General features: G+C 40.8%; 1 protein-coding gene across 5 annotated transcripts in view; it reads right to left on the minus strand.

Annotated features, from left to right (window-relative positions):
• Positions 1 to 24,905, minus strand: part of LOC111867113 (sodium-coupled monocarboxylate transporter 1) — a 55,614-nt gene that overhangs the window by 10,663 nt on the left and 20,046 nt on the right. The window contains exons 1-8 of one of the 5 annotated variants that reach the window (XM_023856646.2): positions 14,661 to 14,785; positions 11,397 to 11,613; positions 10,377 to 10,536; positions 7,128 to 7,193; positions 6,304 to 6,355; positions 6,144 to 6,211; positions 4,011 to 4,165; positions 2,520 to 2,660 (exon numbers count right to left, since the gene is read on the minus strand). In XM_023856646.2, the coding sequence (XP_023712414.1) occupies positions 2,520 to 2,660; positions 4,011 to 4,165; positions 6,144 to 6,211; positions 6,304 to 6,355; positions 7,128 to 7,193; positions 10,377 to 10,536; positions 11,397 to 11,611 (857 nt within the window). In that variant the 5' untranslated portion in view covers positions 11,612 to 11,613; positions 14,661 to 14,785. The other 4 variants (XM_033752554.1, XM_033752553.1, XM_033752552.1 and 1 more) reach the window with 4 other exon arrangements.

Consider the following 24,905-nt stretch of genomic DNA (forward strand, 5'->3'; position numbering starts at 1 on the left):
GTCCCTTGAGTCAGGAACTGCTAGCGGCAGCATACAAAATACAGACTTCCAACACTCTGCGTCAGTCAAAGCTACCCTTACATCAAGACAACTTGTCTGGAGCCCAGACAGCAACGTCAAGACTCCTAGCAACAACACTGTCAGCCAACACATGGAAGACTGGCTGGCTTGCAGTTATTTGGCCGCAGACCCAAGGAAGACCAGCCAGCTTGCAGTCACCCAGCCACCAATGCAAGGCATTTGTAGACTGATGAACCAGCCCACTGCGGCTGGAGTTTCACCTACATTCATCAGGCGCAACCTGCCTTAGAGATACGGCCCTTTTCAGGGGTCATGATACCTCGCTGGTTACCACACACTCTGCCTGCTTGCTTACATGCCCAAATACTCTTCTAACAGAAATATATATGTTTTAGAAATTTACGTGGCTGTTTCTCTGTGCTACCAGAACCGACAACCCACACAGGATGTTACCTACAGGTACATGAGCAAACTGTTACATCAAAACACTTCTTTCTGCGCGTAACACACATGGCACAGCAGCCAAAAGGGAAAGTAGAAACAAAATACCTTTTCATAAGCTCAATAACACTAAACTTATAGAACTTGTGATAACAGCAACAAGCAAGGCCCCCCTTGTCAATACTTGCCTACCTGAAAGCAGGTTTGAGGAGCTGATAGTTTGTTCCCATTTTTTAACCAAATAGTACTTAGATTTAAGTGTGGCAAGGTTTTGCAGAAGTTTACTAGTGATCAGATCCTTGTAATTACATGCACTGTATGCAGTTCTGAGCACCAGTTCCTGTATTTTTTCACCTGAACAGATATGCATTAGGTATAATCACAAGCATATTTTTTTCTGTAATACAATCACTGTGTTCGCTGATAAAATATGGTAAAATATGAACAGTATAGAGCAGGAAAAATAGATTGCAGAATATGGGTATATGCAACAGCATGATGCATTTGATTATGCTGCATTCCATTTCACAAAGTGGAATAACAAAAAATAAGAAGCAGAAATTGTTGAGCTTACATTCTGGCAGCATGCACTGTGGGCAAGGTGAGGTAGCGTTGAATCATGTTCTGATTGACAGCATTTGTCTGCAGCCAGAAGAATCCACCGCCACACATCAGTGTGAGCAAGGAATGGCGTATGGTGGGGTCCAAGCTGAGGCTGTTGGTAGCACAGTGTCATGCAAATCAATTTACTTACAAGCATTCAACATGGAAAACTAATTTGACCTTATACTTGGCAAGAGCATTAAATCAAATGTAGAGTACTATCACCATGTAGTCCCTTGCATGATGGCTGCCTACCTAACACACCCTTGCACTTCTTTCCTGTCATTTTCCTGCAATAGCAAAACCACCCCTTGTCAATGACAGCTTACACTCCTGTTCTAGTCTCCGCTTGGTTTGCTAAGTGGTTGTGTGAGAGCCCAACGGTTTCATTCTGTCCCATGGCAGGTCAATGGGAACTGAGGTCTAGTATTCCGTTTTCCTCCTGCTTCTTATATAATGTGAAGTTTCTGGTCAACCAATTATTCATCTTGCTAAGTACTTTCATGATGGTGTCCTGCTTGGCTTATTTGGCTCTGAAGATGGAGGTGATATGTTCATCCGAAACGTCGGTTGACTTTCTAAGGACTATATGGCATTATATCCCAGAAGATAGAACTCTTCATAGCTGCCACTGTGAGAACCTCAAATTCCACAAAAAAATAATACTTTCAGATTCACCACTGTGAGGTTCTCAAATTCAATATTAATTGAAATATGTGGAGAATTTATGATGTGAATAAAAGAACATAGTTCTCTTGTGTCCCGAATGTCATACAGAAACATTCTTGCTTATTAATTTTCCACATCTTTCTATTCACTACAGTGCCCCAATTGTATCACATTCTACCTCCTCTTATATCCGAGTATTTTGAATTTGATTTAGTCTGTCAGTTTTCTCCCTTCTTTGATGCCAAAGTTGTTCTGCAGATAAACATTTTTTAGCAAATTCCAACTGTACGAGATAAACAAAATCTGTTCAATAGAACTCTTTCAGGTAAAGAAATAGTTTCAAAATTTGTTTTTTTGCAAGTAACAAAACCTCAACATTCCTGAGTAATTTTTCAAAGTTTTTAAAATAACAACTCTAAACAAGAGTTTAATTTTGGGCATTTAGACAAATTAATAAATACTGTACTTTCACGGGATTGTAAAAATATGAATTTTCTTGCTGCTGATATTAATGCTATAGACTCCTACAGAGAAGTTACTACCAAAAGACAACACAGAAATTGTATAAAAAATAATTTGTATGATTATGACGTATAATAAACAGCATGCAATGAAAAGCCATCCTCAAATTATCAGACATACTGGATCATGACAGCCTAATTGAATCTATCTCACCAGCTCAACCATTTCTTAGCGTTTTCTCTGTACACATGACATACGTATTAATTCCAGTAATCTCATACAGCACGTTCCAGAATGAAGCACTGCAAACAGCTGTGACTTACTTCTTTGCCCCTTTGAGTGTTGGCAGAGCTAGGTACCGCTGTAACTGATACTGATTCATTGCGCTGCCCTGCAGCCAATGTACGAACCCTCCAATCACCAACACCCATACAGTGTGGCGAGTTGCAGGGTTCAAGTCCCAGCTAACAACATACCACATAACAATAAAAGTGGATTTCTCCAATGTCAACCAAAACATCTGTCAGTTACAAATTTATTTGTTTTCTTATACATGCAATTGTAATTTTAAGTATGAAGTTCAATAAACATAAAAAATGCTTGTAAATGAGTAAATATGTACATTTATATGCAACTGAAAATGTCTGGTTAGGATGCACATTCTACATGTATATTTGTTGAGGTTTAGAACATCCATCATGTACTGATATCTTTGATTATTTCATGAGACTACTCTGAGAAGATTTTTTTATTTACTAAATGAATAAATAAAGGAAGCTATCTACAATTTTAGCAATGATGGAACAAAGGAAATGAACTCATGTATCCTGACTGGTAAATAGCCTAAAATTACCAAAACATTTAATTAATGATGTTTTGAATTAGATGAAATCATGTTCATTAAATTATGGATATATAAGAGATACTATTCATATTCTTATATTCTTATTACTATTTAGTATTAGTATTAATATTAATCTTTGACTTGTCCCATATCATGTATACTGATTCATGGATGAAATAAAATTGAATTGAATTGAATATGATTCTGGAGGTGGCAAAGAACCTGATGAGTCCAAAAAGAGCTAATTATATTTTGAACATTCCCTCTGTGAATATAGTCTGGATAATAGAATAAATGGGCCTCCCTTGCTGGACAGGTAAAAGGTTGGGCATCAGAAGCAGCGTCATCAGCAGCGACTTGAAGCACAGAACAAATGATGCTCGAGATGGTTCAAGTTCGTATAGCAACAGGCGTGACCAGAGTGGTTTGAACGGCTGCTGTACTGCGATGTGGAAAGCAAATGGAAAAACTACCACATTATCACTTTTCCTGGATAGTCTCTTTCCAAAAACAGAAGATCGCATTAAGTGGAGGAACTGTTTTGGAAGAGATTGTGGACCTGTCGTCTGACAGATTACTGATGAATGAATGAATAGAATAAATATCAGTTTTCTACACAGATTTAGTTAAGTGTGCTAGTGACAGTAAAAGACATAAGCCAACAGTAAAATTTGTCTGTGAATCTTAACAAAATAAAGAATTGTTCACAATTATTTTCATACATATTCATATATTTATAGCAGCTTCAAATCTTCTGTTCATTTTCGTTACTCTCCAAACTTATGATTCATTGTTTTATACAATTTTATCTTCTTCCACCTCAGAGTTTTGATATTTATTGCCTGGAATGTTGATAATATTGACAATTTACCTGGTAATATTACTGTGGCACATGAAAGCCATTGCTGTATCTATACATCATCCAGTAGAAATTACACATTGCAGTATATTCTATGATAGTTCAACTTACATAGGAGCTTCAATGCGGCCACTTTCATAGTTACGTTCCCAGACAACTCTTAATCCGCCAACATCAATGGTCCCCTTAATAATGACAAACACCATGGCACCAAACATAATCAATGTCTGAACCACGTCTGTCCAAACAACAGCCTTGAGACCACCCTGTCAGAAGAGAAATCACTACTGATAGTAACAGGTTACATCAGACAACAGGAATAATTGTAAGATTTGAGGTTTTCATGGCAGTGACTATGAAGAAAGCCATCTTCTGGGATACGGCACAATCGGTTAACACAATATCTACAAGGTGCCACATCCCAGAAGACGGCTTTCTTCAACAGGAATCAAGTTTCCAAAATTAACAGCTTTAGGAAACCATTTTGAAAACCATGTTTTGTCTGAGAACTCACTTGTTTGCCATTCACACACCAAACTACTGGAGTTCACAGGTCATTTGCTGGCAATGAAGAAAGATAAAGCCACAACAATCATGCAATGTAATGTAAAGCATAGCTGTTAATAATATTACATGTAACATCCTGCTGCACTTCATTTAGTATCAAATGGTTTCACAGTCTCACATGCAGCATGGCTTTGTATAGAACTTACTAAAATTTATTAACTTGTGGGAACACCCCACATACTAACACGCGGTTTCGTCAGTCTAACAGACAGCACTCACTCCTAGTCAATATCACATTACCGCACGTTGCTGCCACCACTCAAATTTATACAGCACTCGATGTCCAGCCAACCTGTAGATAATCACGTGCGCTAGCCAATCAGCTCTCACAATTGCAACTGCAAGTTTAAGCTCCGCCCAGCAAGCATGGTATAAAAGCAGAACTCAAAGCTCGCAATCATCAGTTATCACATTCAGTTCAGAACGATCAGTCATCAGAGTCATCAGCTGTTCATGCGCCAAAGGCAGCTGCCGCAACTCTCAAGCAACCACGCTCTGCTATCAGACAGCTAACGTAGCTGCCACAACTCTCCAATCCGCTCCATAGGCAGCTGTTCCTGCCGGCGCATGCAGAACCACATCACCAGCTGGACAAACCAGCTGAATGGCTGTAAAGACTTGGTCTACTACAAAGGAGCAAATGCTGCCAGTGCACTCACGGCGGAACAAACTGCCCTTTTCAGGGCCAGCCAACTTTTGAACATCAACATTCCACATAGCTTTGCAGCTATTCTGTACATTCAATTTATACAATTTAATACATATGATTGTTACAGTTTTACGTGGTTGTCTCTTAGAACATCGACAATCCCACACACTTTAAAAGTATTACACGTCATATAGATTCTAACTTATTAAAAGTTATTCACTATCTGTTTAGACTTACAAGGTCAACATTAACAGATGTTTTAAAATTATAAAATTATAAATGAAGAAACTGCCATGCTTCCATATCCTGGTCATGGTGGAGGATATTTACTGAAAAGCTGACAGTTATCAACCGATAAAGAAATTCCTTGCTCTCACGGGACCTCAGGATTCTTAATTATGTCCATAATAGCCTGAAACTGGACCTAGCTGAATTTCATCTCCACCCTTACATCATATTTCTCAAGTTACGTTTTTATATTATCCTGTATATGTGTCTAAATCTCCAAGTGGTAACATATCTTGAGGCTTTAAAACCAAACTTTTATATATATTTATCCATTATCATGCATGTTACACATCTGGCCTGAACCTCCTCTTTAATTTAATCTCGTATTAGAGGAATATTTTAAATTTAAAATTATAATGTTATCCTCAGATCCAAACAGTTTCCTTCAGTTGTTGTCGGAGACAATAATTTAAAGTTCTGAAAATTTCTGTTGAATAAAGAGTCACAAACAGGCAACAAAGAAGGGGTGGTTCTCCAGGTAGGATGCTGAATGTGGGTCAAACATCCCTTGTCGTTAAAGCTAATACATCAAGAGGGACTTTGGCTGAGACAACTTCTTTGGAGAGAACACATTTTTTGTAAATTTTCCTGTGAATATTTTTTATAGTTATACCAGAATGTAACATTATTGGACATAGCTTTTTTTCCTATATCACAGTTTCAGACTGAAGTATTTGTAGTGCATTATATCTGCAGGATGTACAGAAATCCAAACAAATTTTTGTTCAGTGATCACTCACCACACATGTATAAAAGATGCAGACAATGCAGACAGCAGGTGTAATTATGTGCACATTGACTCCAGTTACTGGAAAAGAAAAGATTCATCTGCTTCAGGCTCCATGTACAGAAGAGTGTTACTGCAACTCAGTACACACACACATATAGAGTATTACTGACCCTGGTTAAATGCCAGTGCAGGAACATATATTACAATTGGCAGCCATGTTACCTGCAAGAGTGTAATAAGGCATTATATAATGAATTGGAAGACATATTCAGATCTGTGAATCTTCAGCAGACAATAAAATATGGCTCATTCTCACAATTAAAAATTAAATCTGGTCAGAAATATTCAGGGCACTGAATCATCATCAGCGATTGAATTATTGCTTACTACTGTAGTTAGAAATGAAATAAAGCCAGAAATAACCATTAAAAACCAACAGAGACTAGCTAAAAGAGTAACCTCTCAACTCCCTGCACCTACTGAAGAAGTTGATAACATCATCATACCCCTTTGCTTTCTCTCCCCAACAACTTTTAAAAAACTTAGTGCATGTCCATAAAATGGAGAAGCTGTTCCACCTCAGTATTGTTTGTAGGATGTAATACAACATTGTGGCCATGTGAAATCTGTTTTGAACGTCTGATTTGGTGGCAACATCTAATGAGCTAACAGAGCTTAATATTTGGAATCTTATATGGTATACGAGTATATCATTAATATACATATACATTATGTGCGAAATTTTGTTTTCAAATCTAAAATTAAAAGCATGATGATGGTGAGAAACTCCCTATATCTAATTCTATCAGTAGATATCCAGAAGTTTCAGGGATGAAATGTGCATACAGACAGACAGACAAGGCATCCTCCCTCATTTTCTTCGGCAAGGAAAGTATAACTTAACCTAATTTTAGAACTGCCCCTTCCTACACAGTACAGCATAGCACATGACACCATGTAGCTTAATACACTGAGAATGAGTGCAGTTACATACAAGTGCGAGGGAAAACAGGAATGAACCGAAGAGACGAACATGTTTGTTGAACCTCTTCTCCAGGTACTGAAACATACAAACAACACAGTACTTAAGGTAGTGGGCTCATCTGTGTTCACAGAAAATAACCTAATGAGTTGCTAAGCACATGGGATCACCAGTTAAGCTGTTCTGCTCTGTGAACATTCACAAGAAGCTCTATTTATTCATCACCCTACCTAACACACAGCACACTCAGTGACACATGGATCAATAGCTCTGCACTGTGTGCATAGATGAAAACATCCACTTGTTCATAAAACTAATCCATAGAGAGAATAATAGCAACCCACATATGACATTATATTAGAGTATCACATTTCGTTTGTTGACCACTCGATTTATGCGTGTAATGCTTTAGTAAGCACAACATTTTGGAGGTTGTTGGTTAGAACATCACTACTTCCATACTTTCATATATATGTGTGGCTGTAGATATGGTACATATTGGATATTACATTTATTGACCACTTGTATACAACACTCGGAACTACACTTTAGATATCACTGGCACACACAGACTAGTGTCCTCATTCATTTACAGTCTCCACTAGCCGTTTTCTGGCAATGGCTTCCACTGTGGGAGATTCTTCAGTTTCCCCAGCTAATGTCTCTTGTCACAGCCACCCATGCAGAACTCTTTGTCAACTGAAAACTCAACTAACTGGTTCCGAGACTGGCGGCCATTTCACACCAGCCTCTTTGTCTTCTCTTCACAGACTGACTTTCAGCTGAACTGAACTGCAACTGAACTCTCTCACTCACCAACCAGCTACTTCATGTCAGTTCACTCAACTGAACTGCTGACAACTCCTCGCTTCCGGAATTTGATTAAACCTGTTTATAACATTTCAGCATGAACCACATAGAAAACACCATTTCCATTGTCAAGGCCAACAATACCTCGACCATTGCATGCATATCATTTGTCGCGGGAACTGTTGTAGCCCATGTATTACTGGCATATTTATCAGTCGTTGTGTAGAAACAGGTGTTTGCTTATCCACTGATTGCATAGTATCAGCTGTACCCATCAGCAATGGGTCTATATGCTACCCTGTAGTCTAATAATTTGTGACATAAAAGACATATTAATCTAAAAGTTTATTTATTGCACAGAGGCACCACAGTATATTAAACCAAAGACACCCAGAAAATATACACTACCACAACAACCTACAGGAATGCAAGGAGAAAGAATATAAAACAACATAAAAGGTAAAGTTATCCCTGTAACAGGTCGTGGTGGCCCATAAGGTTGTGAGAGGTTAAGGCTCCCACATCTTCTAGACCAGGCATGTCTAACTCAACTTGTACAGAGGGCCACCTCAGCCCTATAAATAATAGTTCAGGGCCGCACATCAAAATAGAAATATACATTAGATTTTGATACAAGGAAATTTAATTCTATTTATTATATAGGAATAATTTCAATATAATTACCTAAAGTCACATATCTTACAGTTTTAAAAAGCAAGAGAATGCCATTTTTAACAAGTATCAAACAGCTTTTCAATATGTAAAAAGAGAGATTACACAAGAAATTATGTTAGAAATAACAAAACATTGAATTTCCTGTGGCCTGCTAATTTATGTCTGCGTGAGACTTCTTGTTTTCTGGTCTGCTGGAAAATTGTCTTTACAAAAAATATTTCTACTAAAATTTTAATATTGATTTTAATATCAATTAGCTCTAAAAGTTGAGGGGCCGCACTTTGTGGCTAAGAGGGCCACACGATCTCCACATCCACATGAGTTTGTAACTCCTGATAGGATTTATGGAAGTGAAATAAAGTATGGTATGGTATGGTATGGTATGTTTGGCACGGCTGTTCTAGACAGTAGGCTCACAGATGGCGGTAAGGTTGTCAGCCTTATTATGCACCGGCCGCCCTTTACCCCCCGGGAAGTTACCTGTTACTCGTTTCTGTTAGAGGCTGAGTCAACTCCAAGGCTATAGTGTGGCTGGAAGGATTAGATAAATTGAAAAAATTCACCTCATCAGGACTCGAACCGGCTACCTTCCGGCTTGTAGTAAAGTGCCTCAACAAACTACGCTACTGCGTGCCCCAGTGTAGAAGAACATATAGCTCATAATTTTAAAATTATGTTAACTGGAATCTAACTCGGTTTTTCAAACAAACTTTCAGGCTTAACATAACTTGTGTGCCATTAAATATTAGAATACAGTTCAGCAATTTATACCAATTGCTATATACACCTGCTAATGGCCCCACATGATTGATATGTATCATAAATATGCATAAATTTATGAATTTAATGGTGTTCTAACTAAAAAACCCAAGAAATGACGTGTTTTCAAGACTATTACAAATATGTACTGTCATGATTGTGATTCCTAGATGGGGTTTGGGTTTGATGATTTAATTTATTGACACCTTATACACTCAACTTGTAATTACAAACAGTTAGAGCGCTATCGCTATTTCCACGTTTTACAGTTCTCTGTTACACACACACTAATGTCCTGGGTCTTCATTAGTTGTATCCTGGCAATGGATTCATCACAGTCTCACTGTAACTGCAGCAAACTATGAAGTCTTCCTTTCTTGTCATTTCTTCTCAATCATTCTGCTAACTGCCAAATCTGGAGACACTCAATTCTCTGCCCCAACTGCCACCTGTCTCGCTGTCATATCTTCCCAATTATCTTTGCACAGCTCAACTCTCGCCTAACTGCTCGCTTGGAACTCCAGAACTCAACTCACTTTTCTCAGCTGAACTCGTCTTTATAACAAATTTTGCATGGACAGAAAACATCGTTTCCAACAATACCTCTATTATCGCGTGTTTACCGATCCATTGTTTCTATTGTTGCATGCGTAACCGTTGCCGCGGGAATGTGTTTACCGAGCCGTTGCCTGGCAATGGATGTGTCCTGTGGCTCCTCTATTACGGCGTTCAGCTGTCATGTTACAATATTGAGTTCCCACAGGTGAATTAATCTGTCCTGTGTTCAGATATGGAAAAACTAACTTTAGGGTTATTCTGTCATGAACATGCTATCTGATATGAGAGACGTAATTGTACATATATAAAACCTATACTATATGCTGTTTATTATTTATACGAATATTAGAAATGTATAACAGGGTCCACCAATGTAATATTACGGCCCTGAGTTCACTGTCTAGAGCTTAGGAAATTTCTTACAACTCTCACAGCAAAATAATGGAGCACAAAGTTCACCTCATATGTGGATGTCAACTGGAGATCATGGAACACTGGGAGATAGGCCGAGCCCATAGTGATCCCCATTGCAAGGACTCCCCCTACTATATACACATACTGTATCCCGTAGACATAGACCTCTGTCGGCGTCCCTAGTAATGTGATGCCAGAGATGAAGCTGTAAGCAAAGTCAACATTTTGAAACATGAGCACAGGATTGCAGAAATAAGCATGTGTAATGGAGACCGACTGACTAACCATGCAACTATGGTATGGAATGGCCAAAAATTAAATATGTGCAAGGAAAGAAAAATAAAAGTATATATTCCACAGTACTTCATATAGCTAACCACCGTGATGCCCCCTGAAAATCGGCAGGAATTTTTAGATTTCTCTGTCAATGCTACAGGACCCATTGACTTCTCTGTCATAATAATATTCAGTCACAAACCACAAAGTTCTTTGTTATGTAACTCCCGTCATTCCCTACTTAGTGATACTGTAACACGATGTATAATGTCTTTAGAGGGGTTTGGATTGATAAGCGGGTTTATTGAGCTCTTACAGCTTGTAACTACAAGAAAAGGTCATGCTCTCACTGTTCTACACACTACACAAATCACTATAAGACACACTAGGTCTTCTCAGTCTGTTACAATCTTCACTAGCTGTTGCTTGGTAGCGGCTTTCAAAAGCGGATAGTCGCTGGCTTCCCACCGCGGCGGCCCGGGTTCGATCCCGGGTCTGGTCAAGTGGGATTTGTGGTGGACAAAGTGGCGCTGGGACAGGTTTTCTCCGAGTACTTCGGTTTCCCCTGCCAATCTTCATTCCACCAATTGCTCCACAATCACCCTCACCTATCATCTGGGGCTGGTACAATAGGCCAGAAGCGGGCGCAGTACAAGGGATTTAATCCCATCCCACTAGTAATAAAAGAACTAACACTTGAAAATATTTAATATAATAGACAATGTGCCACATAATATTTATATGATAGAGAAATATTGCATATTGCAGAGTTTCAGCCTAGTGGCCTACCTTGCAATGAGTGACATAGCCACAGGAAAGGTCTGCATATTGCGCCCCCCCATCAGATAATCTGCCTCTGACAATTTTCCCGTGCAGAAACCATAGTAAACACCAATCATGGCACAAACCAGGAGCATTGACACAAACACGACGTAATCGGCTGGTCCAAACCTCCGCATAGCCATTCCGAGATATTCCACTGAAGCCCTCGGCACATCCATCATAGCTGTGAACGCAACGAAAATCAAGACAGTAAATGTCTGCAGTACACTTCCTCCACAGCAAATGTATGGCTATACTGCATTACTTGCTGTCCAGAGCCTCGTTTTTAAAAATACGGTCAGAAATTACTTACTTGACACCACAACTGGCATCAGCATTCCAACTAAAGTGCAGGCTGTATTGATGTGCAGCTGAACAGAAACACAGGGTGGCTATTCTGTCTACAGTCCTTTCGACCTTCGCCGCTTTTCAGTTTCTTAATCTTATGCTCAGACGGTAGGCCTCTCAAGGCCGCTATGTACACGCAGAACAACAAAAAAACAGAATAAATGCAGACAGATATCCATGCCTCCACTGGGATTCGAACCCACGACAACACTATTCGATCGGGCGTAGACAGTGCGGCCACTGTGATCGGACAGGATTATTTTTTCCGCTAGTGGGGGGGTGGAATCCAACTGGGTCTACTCGGCACGGCGGCCACTGATTGGCCTGTTGTACCTGTCCCGGGTGATTACGATGATGGAGAATTTGGTGGAATGAAGATTGACAGGGGAAATCGAAGTACTCGGAGAAAACCCGCCCCAGCGCCACTTTGTCCACCACAAATCCCACTTGACCAGACCCGGGATCGAACCCGGGCCGCCTCGGTGGGAAGCCAGCAACTAACCGCTTGAGCTATGGCGCGGCCATCGGATAGGAAGACTACTACTCCTGTAAATTGCAATAAGCATATCAGAATCATATCTTCAGGAACAAATGAAGTTGGGGAATTGTTTAGAAATGACAATAATGATTCTGTTGGCCTCCCAACTTCCTTGTATCTGTTTCACAATGTGGTCGAGAGCACTCAGTAGATCCCATGTCTGGACCTCGGCTTACAGACAGCTACAGCCGCAGAAGTTCCTCGTGATTGCGACGGTATATCAGGAAAACGTCTAATGATAGTACTAAGAAACAGATCACAATCGCTTCCTTCCCTATCGATTGCAATTCATCTGCAGCCAGTAGGCCTTTTCATGCTGAGTAGAGCGCCCATGTGGAAGAACGGTGAGGACACTGGCTCTAATAATATGAAGTTGCAATGCCATCCAGCGCGCGGAGGTTAACCTCCCCTTCACCAAGATGGAGGCAAGATGGCGCAAGATGGCCATTGTCTCATGTTGCGATCCTGCACTTCACTAACACGAAGGTGGAGCTTGACATTCAAATACTGATATCATACTGCGTCACCGGTCGCGCAGGAATTCGGCACCTGGATTTTACTCTCAGGAAATTGTCATCATCATCATCAGTAATCTGTCAGACGACAGGTCCACAGTCTCTTCCAAAATAATTCCTCCACTTAATGCGATCTAGAGCTTTCTCCTTCAAATGAGAATATCCTCTTCTGTCCCCAAGGTCATCCAGCATCTTGTTACGTCTTCTGGTCACTTCTATCCGCCCCTCTATCTTTCCTTCAATAACTTCTACCAATCCAATTAGCCTTCCGTTTCCTTATTTCGTGTAGGATATTCCTCTGCTCACTGACTCTAATTCACACTTCTTCATTTCTCACATAATCGGTCCAACTGATCTTCTCTAACACCACATTTCGAAATTTTCCAGATGCTTCTGATCTACTGGAAAGTTTCGAAATTTTCAGGAAATTGTAAAGGCTAAAAATATTGCAATAATATGTAATACAATCACACGCAAATATCGTAGGATCCGAATATTTTCACCAGGGTGAAGTCACGCCTGTGTGTCTGTATCTATGCTTTATTAACCAACGAATTCAAAGATCTTTTAGTACTGGGAAGGGACTTTACACGAAACCTGTGCATCTGGTTCACATCAACCCACTAAAACACCTCATTTTCAAGAAAGTTAATCAAAGTCCTTACTTATTCAGAAAGTAGTGGAGAAACGTTCACTCAAACTATGGATTTGGTCGACATCAGTCTACGAAATCTCTTGCTTCTTACGAAGGTCAATTGAAAATTTCACTTGTTTCACTATCTAGTAAAATGAAGACGCTTAATGGTTACGTATTTGATTGGAGGTTTTCACTAAAACTGAGAGTTTGATCGGCATCAAGCCACTTGAACGCTTATATTATAAGAAACTCAGTCGAAGTTTTCAATTATTTCTGGAAATAGCAAAACTAAGAGGTGACACGCGGTAGCGTAGTTGGTTGAGGCACTTTGCTACAGGCCGGAAGGTCGTGTGTTCGAGTCCAGATAAGGTAAATTGTTACAATTGACCTAATAATTCCAGCCGGGCTATGGCCCTGGGGTCGGCTCAGCCGATAACAGAAATGAGTACCAGGAATCTTAATGAGGGGTAAAGGGCGACCGGCGCTTAAGTCTGACAACTTCACATTTGTAAGATTTGAGGCTTTCACGGCGGTGACTATGAAGAAAGCAGTCTTCTGGGATTTGGCACCGTGTATATGTGGTGTTAACCGACGTTTCGGAGGAACGTATCGCCTCCATCTTCAGGGTAGAAGAAAAATATAAGAAATCTGCAAGCGAAGAGACCGTGAGAACCGGTAAAAGCAGACTGTCCTACTTTTTAAAAAAGTCAGTCCACAGTCAACCCGCTAAAATCCCTACAATTGAAGTCTGCGCTTATTTCAGAAACTAGTAATATTAGGACATGCAATGAATACTGGGAAGGAAATTTCACTGAAACCGTGGGTTTGGTCTGTGTCCTTCCACTGAAACTCCTACTTCATACCAAATTCAATAAAAAATTTCAAAAAGTATTAAAATTAAGACCTGTGGAAACTACTGGGAAGGAGTTTTTACAAACCTGCGGATTTGTTCAGTGTCAGTCCACTAGAGAGCTCCTACTTTTTAGGAAGCTCAATCGAAATTTCAGTTTATTTCAGAAACTAAAATCATTAAGAAACTATGTAGAAACTATCTGGGTAGAATTTTCACAAAAATTTGTGAATTTGTCGATATCTGTCCACTAGAACTGTACTTTCTACGAAGCTTGACTGACGCTCTCGCGTATTTGGATGAACTGTGTCACTGTGCTAGGGGTACAGACGTAACCACTTGCCTTATCAGCAGGACATCGGCCGGGATATTCTGTCGCACTGATGTCCTGGGCCGACCGCTCGCTTCCTTGGCGCTGTGCTAACTAGTTAACCGAGAGAGGCTCCCTTTCTAGACCGCTGTGGCCCACAAACACTATTGATATGAAAACATGTTATGTATTTCCTGTTTGACAAACTGCCTGGAGTAAAGTCTTCTATGAAATCTAATGGTCGCTCAGCTAATCAAGAAATATTCCACTTCTTATATAGCCTAGAGTGTTCCTTACTTATTTAAAAAGAAATCTCACGGCTGGCCCCTATTCTGAGCCAGATGTCTTCAGTGCACACCCACTTTTGTTTAAGAACCGGGATAGCGCAGTCGGTATAGCGACTGGGTACGAGCTGGACGACCCAGGTGTCGGGGTTGGAATCCCGTTGGTGGCAAGAATTTTCACTTTTCCATGTAGTCCTGACGGACTCTGAGGCCCAACCTATGTAACGGGTACCGGGGGATATTTTCTCGGCGGTAAAGCGGCCGGGGCCTGAAGCTGAACACTCAAATCCAACTAGTGCCGAAGTCAAAAAGCGTGGGCTTATAAAGCCATTCCTCAACACATCTTCATGGCGTAGTGCTTAATTGTTTAAGCACAGGGACAACTCTACCCTTTTTGCCTCCCATATTTGCTTAGGTATGAACTGCGGTCGCCGGTCACGGTAGCCGAGCGGTCTAAGGCATGCACTGTCTTCTCTCGCTCGGAAGCCGGGATCGTGGGTTCGAATCCCACTCAGGGCATGGATATTTGTGTGCGTTTTTCTGTGTTTGTGTACATATAGAGTCCCAAGGCGTCTTACCGTATGTCTAAGATCTAGAAAAACCGAAGTGAACGGAGAAGTTCATGGAGTTAGGCCTAGGCCCACTGGGGCTGTAGTGCCAAGGGGAAAAAAATGTACTGCGATCTTCTCCCTTCATAACTACTGAATGGAACTTCGACCCATACATCCGAAATGCGTAAAGCACATTATTCTGACTCCATTCCTCCTGTCATGACACCCTGACGTTCACGTCATCCTCAACGCCTTGCACCCGCACACACACACACACACACAGAACGGCTGTTTGGCGTGTAGATAGCAGAGGGGGAGGAATTGAAAGGCAGGAAGAAGGCTGCAAAGTGAATGTGCTCACGTAATTTTAATTGTTACTTTCGTCCCCTACCCTTGTAACTGCAATACATCTACTTATTTTGCATGAATGTGTTACATTCCACCGGATAAACATTGCTGATTCCAAGCGGTCGGCAAGAACTTGATGCGTGAAGTGGCGTGCAGGGCGGCGGCGAGGAGACCTCCGGGCTTAGGTGCATAAGCTATAAAGCAGTGCTTCTGGAGTTGTGCACGGTGTAAGTGCAGCAAAGTTACCCAGAAGAGCGTTCCTTCTTGACAGTCTGATGCAATATATTTACATACAAACTGATAACTCCGAACGACTTTAAGCCCCCAGTGTAACTTAAGAAAATGACTTGAAACATACTCTACGTGGAATGTGTTACAGCAATGTTATGGTGTGGGATGGATAAGGCGTATGGTTACTTTAATTATTCCTTACTGATATTCTGTTTATTAATTTGTTATTGGAAACAGACAGTTAATGCAACTGAATCTGTGTTGTTACTTCTGATAGAAGATCTACTAGTACGTGGAAGTGGATATTGTTAAACTTTTCTTAAAGGACATAATGGAAGGGTGTGGATTGGATTAATCTGGCAGGATATAAAAGCCACTGGAAGGCTTTTATGAACATATTAATGAATCTTCGTTTTGTATAAAATGCTCGGAATTTCTTGACTAGCTCAGCGGTTCTCAAATAGATATTATTACACTTTTCTTAAAGGAAATAATGGAAGGGTGTGATTGGATTAATCTGGCAGGATATAAAAGCCACTGGAAGGCTTTTATGAACATATTAATGAATCTTCGTTTTGTATAAAATGCTCGGAATTTCTTGACTAGCTCAGCGGTTCTCAAATAGATATTATTACACTTTTCTTAAAGGAAATAATGGAAGGGTGTGATTGGATTAATCTGGCAGGATATAAAAGCCACTGGAAGGCTTTTATGAACATATTAATGAACCTTCGTGTTGTATAAAATGCTCGTAATTTCTTGACTAGCTCAGCGGTTCTCAAGATTGGTCAGTTGGTTAGGTGCAAAGCGTATTTTTTATCTTCCTGAAGGACATTCCTTAAGGCGACATGTAAGTGACGAACTAAACACACGCAACAAACAAGATTAAATTCATTTATTGATTCTACGACAGTAAGTATACAAAAAATGCTTTGGTAAGAACGACAAAACTAACATAAATTTGAAGTACTGGACTGTGAGGAAGTGAACTGATTGAGCTGGCACAGGATGGAACTTGCTGGTGGACATTTTTCAACATTCCAGGTGAAATAAAAGCTGAGGAACTTCTTTAATATTTCAGCGACTATCAGCTTCCCAGTAAGCATTGTGCTCCGTGGACTTGACTACTTAATTTATTTAATCTGATTTAAAATAGTTCGCAGGTCCCAGCCTCGCGACCTTCAGTTCAATTTTCTAGTCAACTCAATTGTCTCGACCTCGCAGCGCGTTTATCTATTTGAACAAGATTGTTCTGTTTGATGATGCATAAATCGACCTTAAAGGCTCTTTAATTTTGAAGTGATGAACAATGGCTCTAACGTCAAAATGGCTGCAGTAGCCTTAGGTGGAAAACGGGGAAATTCGTGATTTAGGGAATTCACTTGGTAAAACAACAAGTATGACGACACAAGACATTCATAAGGAGCTTTGCTGATCAAACAACCTGCATGGCTCTGAAAGTTTATCTTTTACATTAATTGAAGAATATCAATCTTGGTTGTCTAAAATAGGGAGCTTGCGAAAAATTACAAACTGAGGGAGATCACGTGACAATTTCCTCGAGACAACAGCAATAATGGGAAACTTCACAACTCTCACTTTCTACCCAATATTGTTGCCGTCATGAAATCAAGGAGAATACAATAGACGAGGCATGTAGCATTCGTAAGAGAGACAAAAATGCATATAAACCTTTGGTCAGAATGCCTCAAGGGAAGAGACCACCGGGAAGAGACCACCTGGAAGACCTAAGCGAAGATGGGAGTGTAACATTAAAATTATTAATTAAAAATAATTAACAATTATTGTCTTCACATATAATCTACACTGGATGGAGTTGTAGATTTCTAGTGTAGACTATGTGTGAAAATTGTGGTTTTATATGGGTACTATACACAGAATCTATCTCCTTGGTGATTACTTCAATTCTGATAGGACACCGATTTTAACAAAAGTATCCCTGAGATAGTGAATGGACATAGGTGCTAGACCTCGTGTGTGTGTAATTTTTTATATTTTAACGTTTATCTTAACTCTCGCAAATGGTTTCTGTTGTGCTTGTTTTATACATCATATTTTATATTGATTCTGGCGCTGGCGAGGACCAGCAGCAATTGTAAACGACAGAGCCGTCCTCTCGTCAGAGAGAGCGCCCCCCCTCAACAAACCTGCAATTGTCTGACAGCAATGAGAATCTAGTCACATACCCTAGATGAGTGCTTTATTCCAAGGCAGACTGGCCGACTGCCCGTCGGTCGTGACACACGACTTAGACTCGGTGCTGGTATCCTGAGATAGGGACTAGCTCTAGCGATTTGGCCAAACTGAGTAGATTCCACCTGAAGACGGAGACAAAATCCCGTCTCCGAAACAGTGTGTGTTTTAGATAAAAACCGGACGATGGGTAACGTCCAGAAACACGATAATTGTGTTGATACTTGTATATTATCGTCACAAACTTTAAGATCTTATTAAAATGGATCTTCAAGGAGTTGGTTGTTAGGTTGTGGACTGAACTCAGATGTTTCAAGACATGATCTAGCGTCAAGTCCTTGTGAAAACGGTAAGTGGGTTCCACGAGTTGCTTCACCAGCTAAGCGACTATCAGGTATTCCATGGGGTCAGATATGCTGCTATTCCATCGAATTCCCTTTACTGTCTGTTCGATCTGAATACCGTCTTCCTTAGTTCCTCTGGGTCTGCTACACATTGATTTTGCCTGTAGGGCCTCCACCTGCAACACGCAGTTTCTCGTGCTAGAAGTACTCGTACTTTACCACGTTTCGAGGTTCAGATTTGAAATTTGCTCCAAGTGCACTGCTGTTATTACAACAGTATGGCAACATCAAACAGCTTTCTTATGTTGGATCTGAGTACGATTTTCTAGGGCGACGCCATGTTATCTGGTAGAAGTTTACGGACACGTCGGAAGAAAGTGCTGCCCCCGTCTCAGAACCGCAGAACAAGATGAGCAACCAGCAAGAAGAGCGGGAAGCTGAGGGAGAGCAGATGGAGTCAAGGTTCTCACGGTAGCACTCGCTGTGTAGTCTGACTTAACGTACTCTTGAATCCTGAAGATGGAGGTCGGGAATTCCTCCGAAACGTCGGTGAACTTCTGCCAAACTCTAGAGCAGTGAGCGGTCCTCTGCTGGCCTAATTGTACAAATGGAATGCAGATGTTTTTCAAACGCAGTCGTTGCATTTGTTTCCAGTTACGTCACTACAGGCAGCCATAAATTCTACTGCAGAGAGAACAAAGCAATAGCTCGTAAGATACAGACGCAAATAGTGTTTGATATATTTCGTTAAATACGGACCTGGCTTGCATTAACTGACAAATGTTAATGACTTTCGGAAGATAAAATATACCGTATGCCTGGCGTAACAACCTATTTTAAGTGTCAAAGGTATGAACCAAATATGATGTAAAATATAATCCACACATTCATTGCAGCCTAACATATTAAAATTCGGCCGAACACATAATTGGAAGTAAATTTACAAAGAAGAATGTGTTTTTTTAAAACCTGGAAACATTCCCAGTGGGAATGAAGTAGTGCTCTAGAGACATGTTTTCATAACAAACGATTAGCAGCTAATTAAAAGTTAGGAGAGATTAAATATCTATACGAAAGAAGAAAAAACTTAAAGCTTTGGGGCGATGAACTCAGGCAGGAGAATATAATAAAACAGCTTAGAAAAAACGACCCAGTTTTAGAAACTAAGAGATTAACAGAACTGCAATGTAACAGCAGACATATGTATGAGAGTGGCCACAAACATTGTCTTACGAAGCATGTGTATCAAATTTTCACCACGATTTATGAAAAATGGGGCCGAATACGTACAAATATTTCAGACAAATAAAGATGTCGAGGGAAGTACAAGAGCAGAGGCGATGTACAAAGATGTATAGAATAATAACAGTTGTGAAAGAGAAGATGGAAATGGAAAAGAAATGGAAGATATCGCTGGTGAGGATACAGTGATAAAGATTTAAGAATGGACAGAAGGTTTAAAAAAGGACACTGCTTCGGGAGAAAAAGAATGGAATACATATGCGTTGAAAGATTTCAAAATGAAATCCTTGAAATATTTAAATTACTTATGTACCCAGAAGAAATCACAGGAAGAAATGTATTAGCGACTTCCAGCTTCAGACACCTTCCAAGGCGGCCAATGGTACACTTGACTCATTTGTTCAATCACTGTATTTGGCTGTCCCATTTTCCAAGTCCTTGGAAGGAAGCAAAGGTCATAACCTTACAGAAACCGAGTAATGACCCCAAATTTCCGCAAAATTGACATCCGATTAGCCTCCTGACCACAACAAGCAAATTATTCGAGAAAGTCATTCTGAAAATATTCCAAAATCACATTGAAGAAATAGTCCTCCATGCTATGTATGCAGTTGCCGTCTTGTAGTGCACTCAATTTCACCTGTTACTTCACGACATGTTTCGGCAACATAGAGCCATCATCAGGTGCCCTAATTACGCTAATCTATTGCATTGCTTGCCCTCATATGTCTTTATAAAATTACTTAAAAAGTATTTAAATAGTGCGTATTTGTCAACTACAATAAATTTACACACACTAAAACTTGTTAAGATTATTCATCTTATGTGTCATAATTAAAACTTGCGTGTGGTTCTTCCACTATGGGAGTCGTTTTTCTTATATTCTGTGTAANNACTCCCATAGCGGAAGAACCACACGCAAGTTTTAATTATGACATATAAGATGAATAATCTTAACAAGTTTTAGTGTGTGTAAATTTATTGTAGTTGACAAATACGCACTATTTAAATACTTTTTAAGTAATTTTATAAAGACATATGGGGGCAAGCAATGCAATAGATTAGCGTAATTAGGGCACCTGATGATGGCACTATGTTGCCGAAACATGTCGTGAAGTAACAGGTGAAATTGAGTGCACTACAAGACGGCAACTGTATACATATCATGGATGAAAATCAGTGCAACAGGACGCTAAAATACAACATTATGAAAGAGTCGTGCTTAACGCAGTCCACTTTGCTTTCCGAACACGTCATAGCACGACACTACAATGTGTGAGGCTAATGGAAATCGTGACCCTTGATTTCAACAATACGATATCTACGACTGAGTTGTTCTTGAACATTGAAAAGGCCTTTGATACCACATGGTACTCAGGCTTGCTATATAAGTTGTCAGAATTGGAATTTTCAATCAGCTTAATCAAGCTTATTGGCTCTTTTGCTTCGCAACGAAAATTCAGTGTTTCGTTGGAAGGCGAAATATCTACACCAAGGGAAAAGCAAGCAAGGATGACACAAGCCTCGGTCTTGTCCCCTAAATAAATGATGCCCCCCAAACACATGGCGTTCATCTAGCCCTCTTTGCAGACGACACCTACCTGTTTCCGACAGATCAAGGAGGGTTTTGTTGTTAGAAAACTTCAGCGCGGTCTCAGCTCAATGGAGACCTTGTGTGAGCGCTGGAATATAAAAATTAACTAGGATAAGCCTCGGGGGTTCTACTTCTCTCGCAGTCGTCGTCCGCCTGTGTCTCATCTTATATTGAATGGAAGAAATGTTCCATTTGTATTCAAAGGTTGGCGATTGAGCGCTGACTTTAAACTGACCCTCCACAAAGCTCTTATTATTATTTATTTAAGGCCGCACCATAGCTCAAGCGGTTAGTCGCTGGCTTCCCACCGCGGCGGCCCGGGTTCGATCCCGGGTCTGGTCAAGTGGGATTTGTGGTGGACAAAGTGGCGCTGGGGCAGGTTTTCTCCGAGAACTTCGGTTTCCCCTGCCAATCTTCATTCCACTAATTGCTCCACAATCACCTTCACCTGTCATCTGGGGCTGGTACAATAGGCCAGAAATGGCCGCAGTACAAGGGCCTTAGTCCCACTCCACTAGCAGTAAAAAAAAAATAAAAAAGCTCTTATTACATCTGAAATGACTTCTGCTAGTCCCGTCTGGGATTGCTTTGCGCCTGCAAAACAAGGTTCTCCGCACCATTGGAAATTTTCCAATGAGCACATCAGTTCGCAATTTACACATCGCTTTCAAAATTCCTTACGTTTATGATTATATAACAAAATTATGCAGGCAACAAGCAGAAATCATACAAGATCGTGATAACGGAAATGTTCGCAATATTGGAAAAGGCGAAGCCCGACATAGAAAGTACAAGAGGCTGAAATATGGCTGCGGACAAGCTTACGACCGTTCAAGTAATTAGACTGCCGTTGTAGCGGAAGCTACTAGAAATAGGGCATAATCTGCTGCACTGAGCCTGGACCGACAGAGGCCCTGTATATATTTTATATACGTTTATTTACATGTTTAACATGTGAAATGTAAATATCCTTTACAAATAACTTACTACTGCAGACAACGAATCGGACAAAAGACAGACCCGACTTCTCGTCAGAGAGGGCGTCCCACAATAACAAGACAGTAACTGTCATAAGGTAATAAATATCTGGTCATGAGCCCCAGATGGTGCTCGACACCGAGGCTGACTGACTGACTGACCGTCAGTCTCAATATGACTTCGAATTGACAGTTCAATTGGAAGTCAGAATACTACTCGTGGAATGTCCAGTCGAATGAAAATGACAGCGTGCCAGATAGTCATTTGTAAACTGTTGTAACCAGTTGTATAAAGGGTCAATAAATTCCATTAAAGAATCCAGAACTCGTCTTACTTGTCACGCAATCCCGGATACGTGATAATATACGAGTACACGATTACATTTGAGAAGCAGATGACATATGAATTGTCTAATTTGTAAATCTGTAAGTAAAATTTTCTTTTTCCAACACGATAGGCCTTACCCCCTGATATAAGATGCACATACAAGCTTGCATCACTCCACAGAACAGAATACGCAAGTTATGTCTTGAAGTGTATCATTACTGGATCCAGTTGTACCCACGCTCTGAATATAACATGCTCTGTTTCCTACTGAACTGATGGCCCTTACACGATGTCTGCAGTCGCTACTTTTTGGCCCACTTCGTTGCAAGGCGAGTGACTCTAGCGCCCGTGTGAAGGATGAGACTGACTGGGCAAGTAGAAATCGTAGCTTATATAGTTCGATGTGATGTTCTCGTATCGGTGACTACTGGGTTCTAAAGCAGAGGGGTTCACAAAAGATCGATGTTTAGGAGAAGCATATCGCTTCCAGGTTTAGGGCCGAAGACTAAGTCAAGCAAGAAATCAGGCTTGCTACTTTCTAAGGAAACTTATCTCTTCCACCATCGGTGTCCAAGTGTAACCTGTGAAGGAGACTGCTGCTTGTCGCCTGGTTCTTGCTTGTTTATTACATGGCTTACCCTTCGATCCTAGAATGTTCCTCCCGTTACAAACCCACAAGACGTTACTCTTCATAGGTTCTACGGTATATATTTTCACGTGTATTTGGTGTGTGACTATAGACGGGGTATGAATTGGATACTGCATTTATTGGCCACTTGTATACACCACTCGGAACTACACTTCACAGATCTATGACACACACAGACTAGTGTCCTCAGTCTGTTGCAGCTCCACCAGCCGTTTCCATGCGGGTTCTTCAGCTTCTGTCAACTGCCAACTCACACAGTTCTGCCCCAGGCTGGCTTCCAGCTGACAGCTGAACTCTCTGATAAACCAGCTACTTCGCGTTACTTCACTCAACTGAACTGCCCACAATTTCCTACTCCGGAACTCGACTGACCCTTCTTATAATGATTCGGCACTAACCAAGTAGAAAACGCCGTTTAGATTGTTATAGTCCAACAATACCCTGACCGTTGCATGAGTATCTCTTACTGCTGGAACCCGTTTATGAAACAGTTGCCTAACGGTTCTCACCGTCGTCCCAGCTCCTGCGTTGGGCTCCCCTTATCACCGTCCTCCCTCTTCTCGTGGATGTCGAGAAGTTAGATGGGAAGGGAGGAGAATTGTGGTTGTTGCAGCTGTTAGGCGAGAGCTCGCTTCTGGTACACCCTTAGGTGTCTCGCGAATAGGTAAAGACAGGAGTATCTGGTTTCTGTTCTGTAATTGTTAGAGCTGAGTTCATATCCCGGGTCTTATACGGGTCTGGCTCGCGCAGGGCAGGAAGAACCTTTCACTACAATTCACACACACCTCTTTAGACCGTTGCACTTAGTAATCATTTAATTCCCTCCAGCTCACTGAATAAAATGAATTTATTAGTACACTTATTTAAAACTTTACTTATAACACTTTTACGGAAGGGACGTAGTTGTAAATTTTGTGTCCGACTTTGCCGAAAGTTGGATGAAGACTCCTCGAGGTGGAATGCACTCTCTCTGAATCCTGAGGTCCACGAACCCCAGACTCCAAGAGAAATCCACTCCTCCACTTCTGCCATTGGTTAAGTTTTCAAACTAGGAGGTTCCCTAAATTTTGAATTTCCAATCATGTTGCTTTGCTATGCGATTCTGGCAGATGCTGACCTGACGCTATGGTTGACAGCCCCTTGATGCATTACGACCAGGGTATGAGGCTCCGGCCATCCCACTTCTAAGTTATAGCTGTCCCAAGCTGTCAGCTCTCAATTTCTCAAAGACTTTCCGACTTTGCTGAAACTGCCAGAATTCCAGGAAAGTACCAGATGTTACTTCCTGTCCACATAGCAAAACTTGAACTATGTCCCTTCTGCGTGTAAGAGCTGGCTATCTGCCGGATCTCTTTGTTTGTAATTTTGGTAATCTTAACTTAATACAGATTTAATTAATGCACAATAGTCCACCAATTAGAATGAACGGTTACACGGTACCCGGGAATTGTTTACGTGTTTGTAGACCGTTACCAAGCAACGCACGCTCTCTCTCACGATCGTTGCACAGCAACGG

This window comes from Cryptotermes secundus, unplaced genomic scaffold, assembly GCF_002891405.2.
Source record: "Cryptotermes secundus unplaced genomic scaffold, Csec_1.0 scaffold291, whole genome shotgun sequence".
Taxonomy (NCBI): Eukaryota; Metazoa; Arthropoda; class Insecta; order Blattodea; family Kalotermitidae; genus Cryptotermes; species Cryptotermes secundus.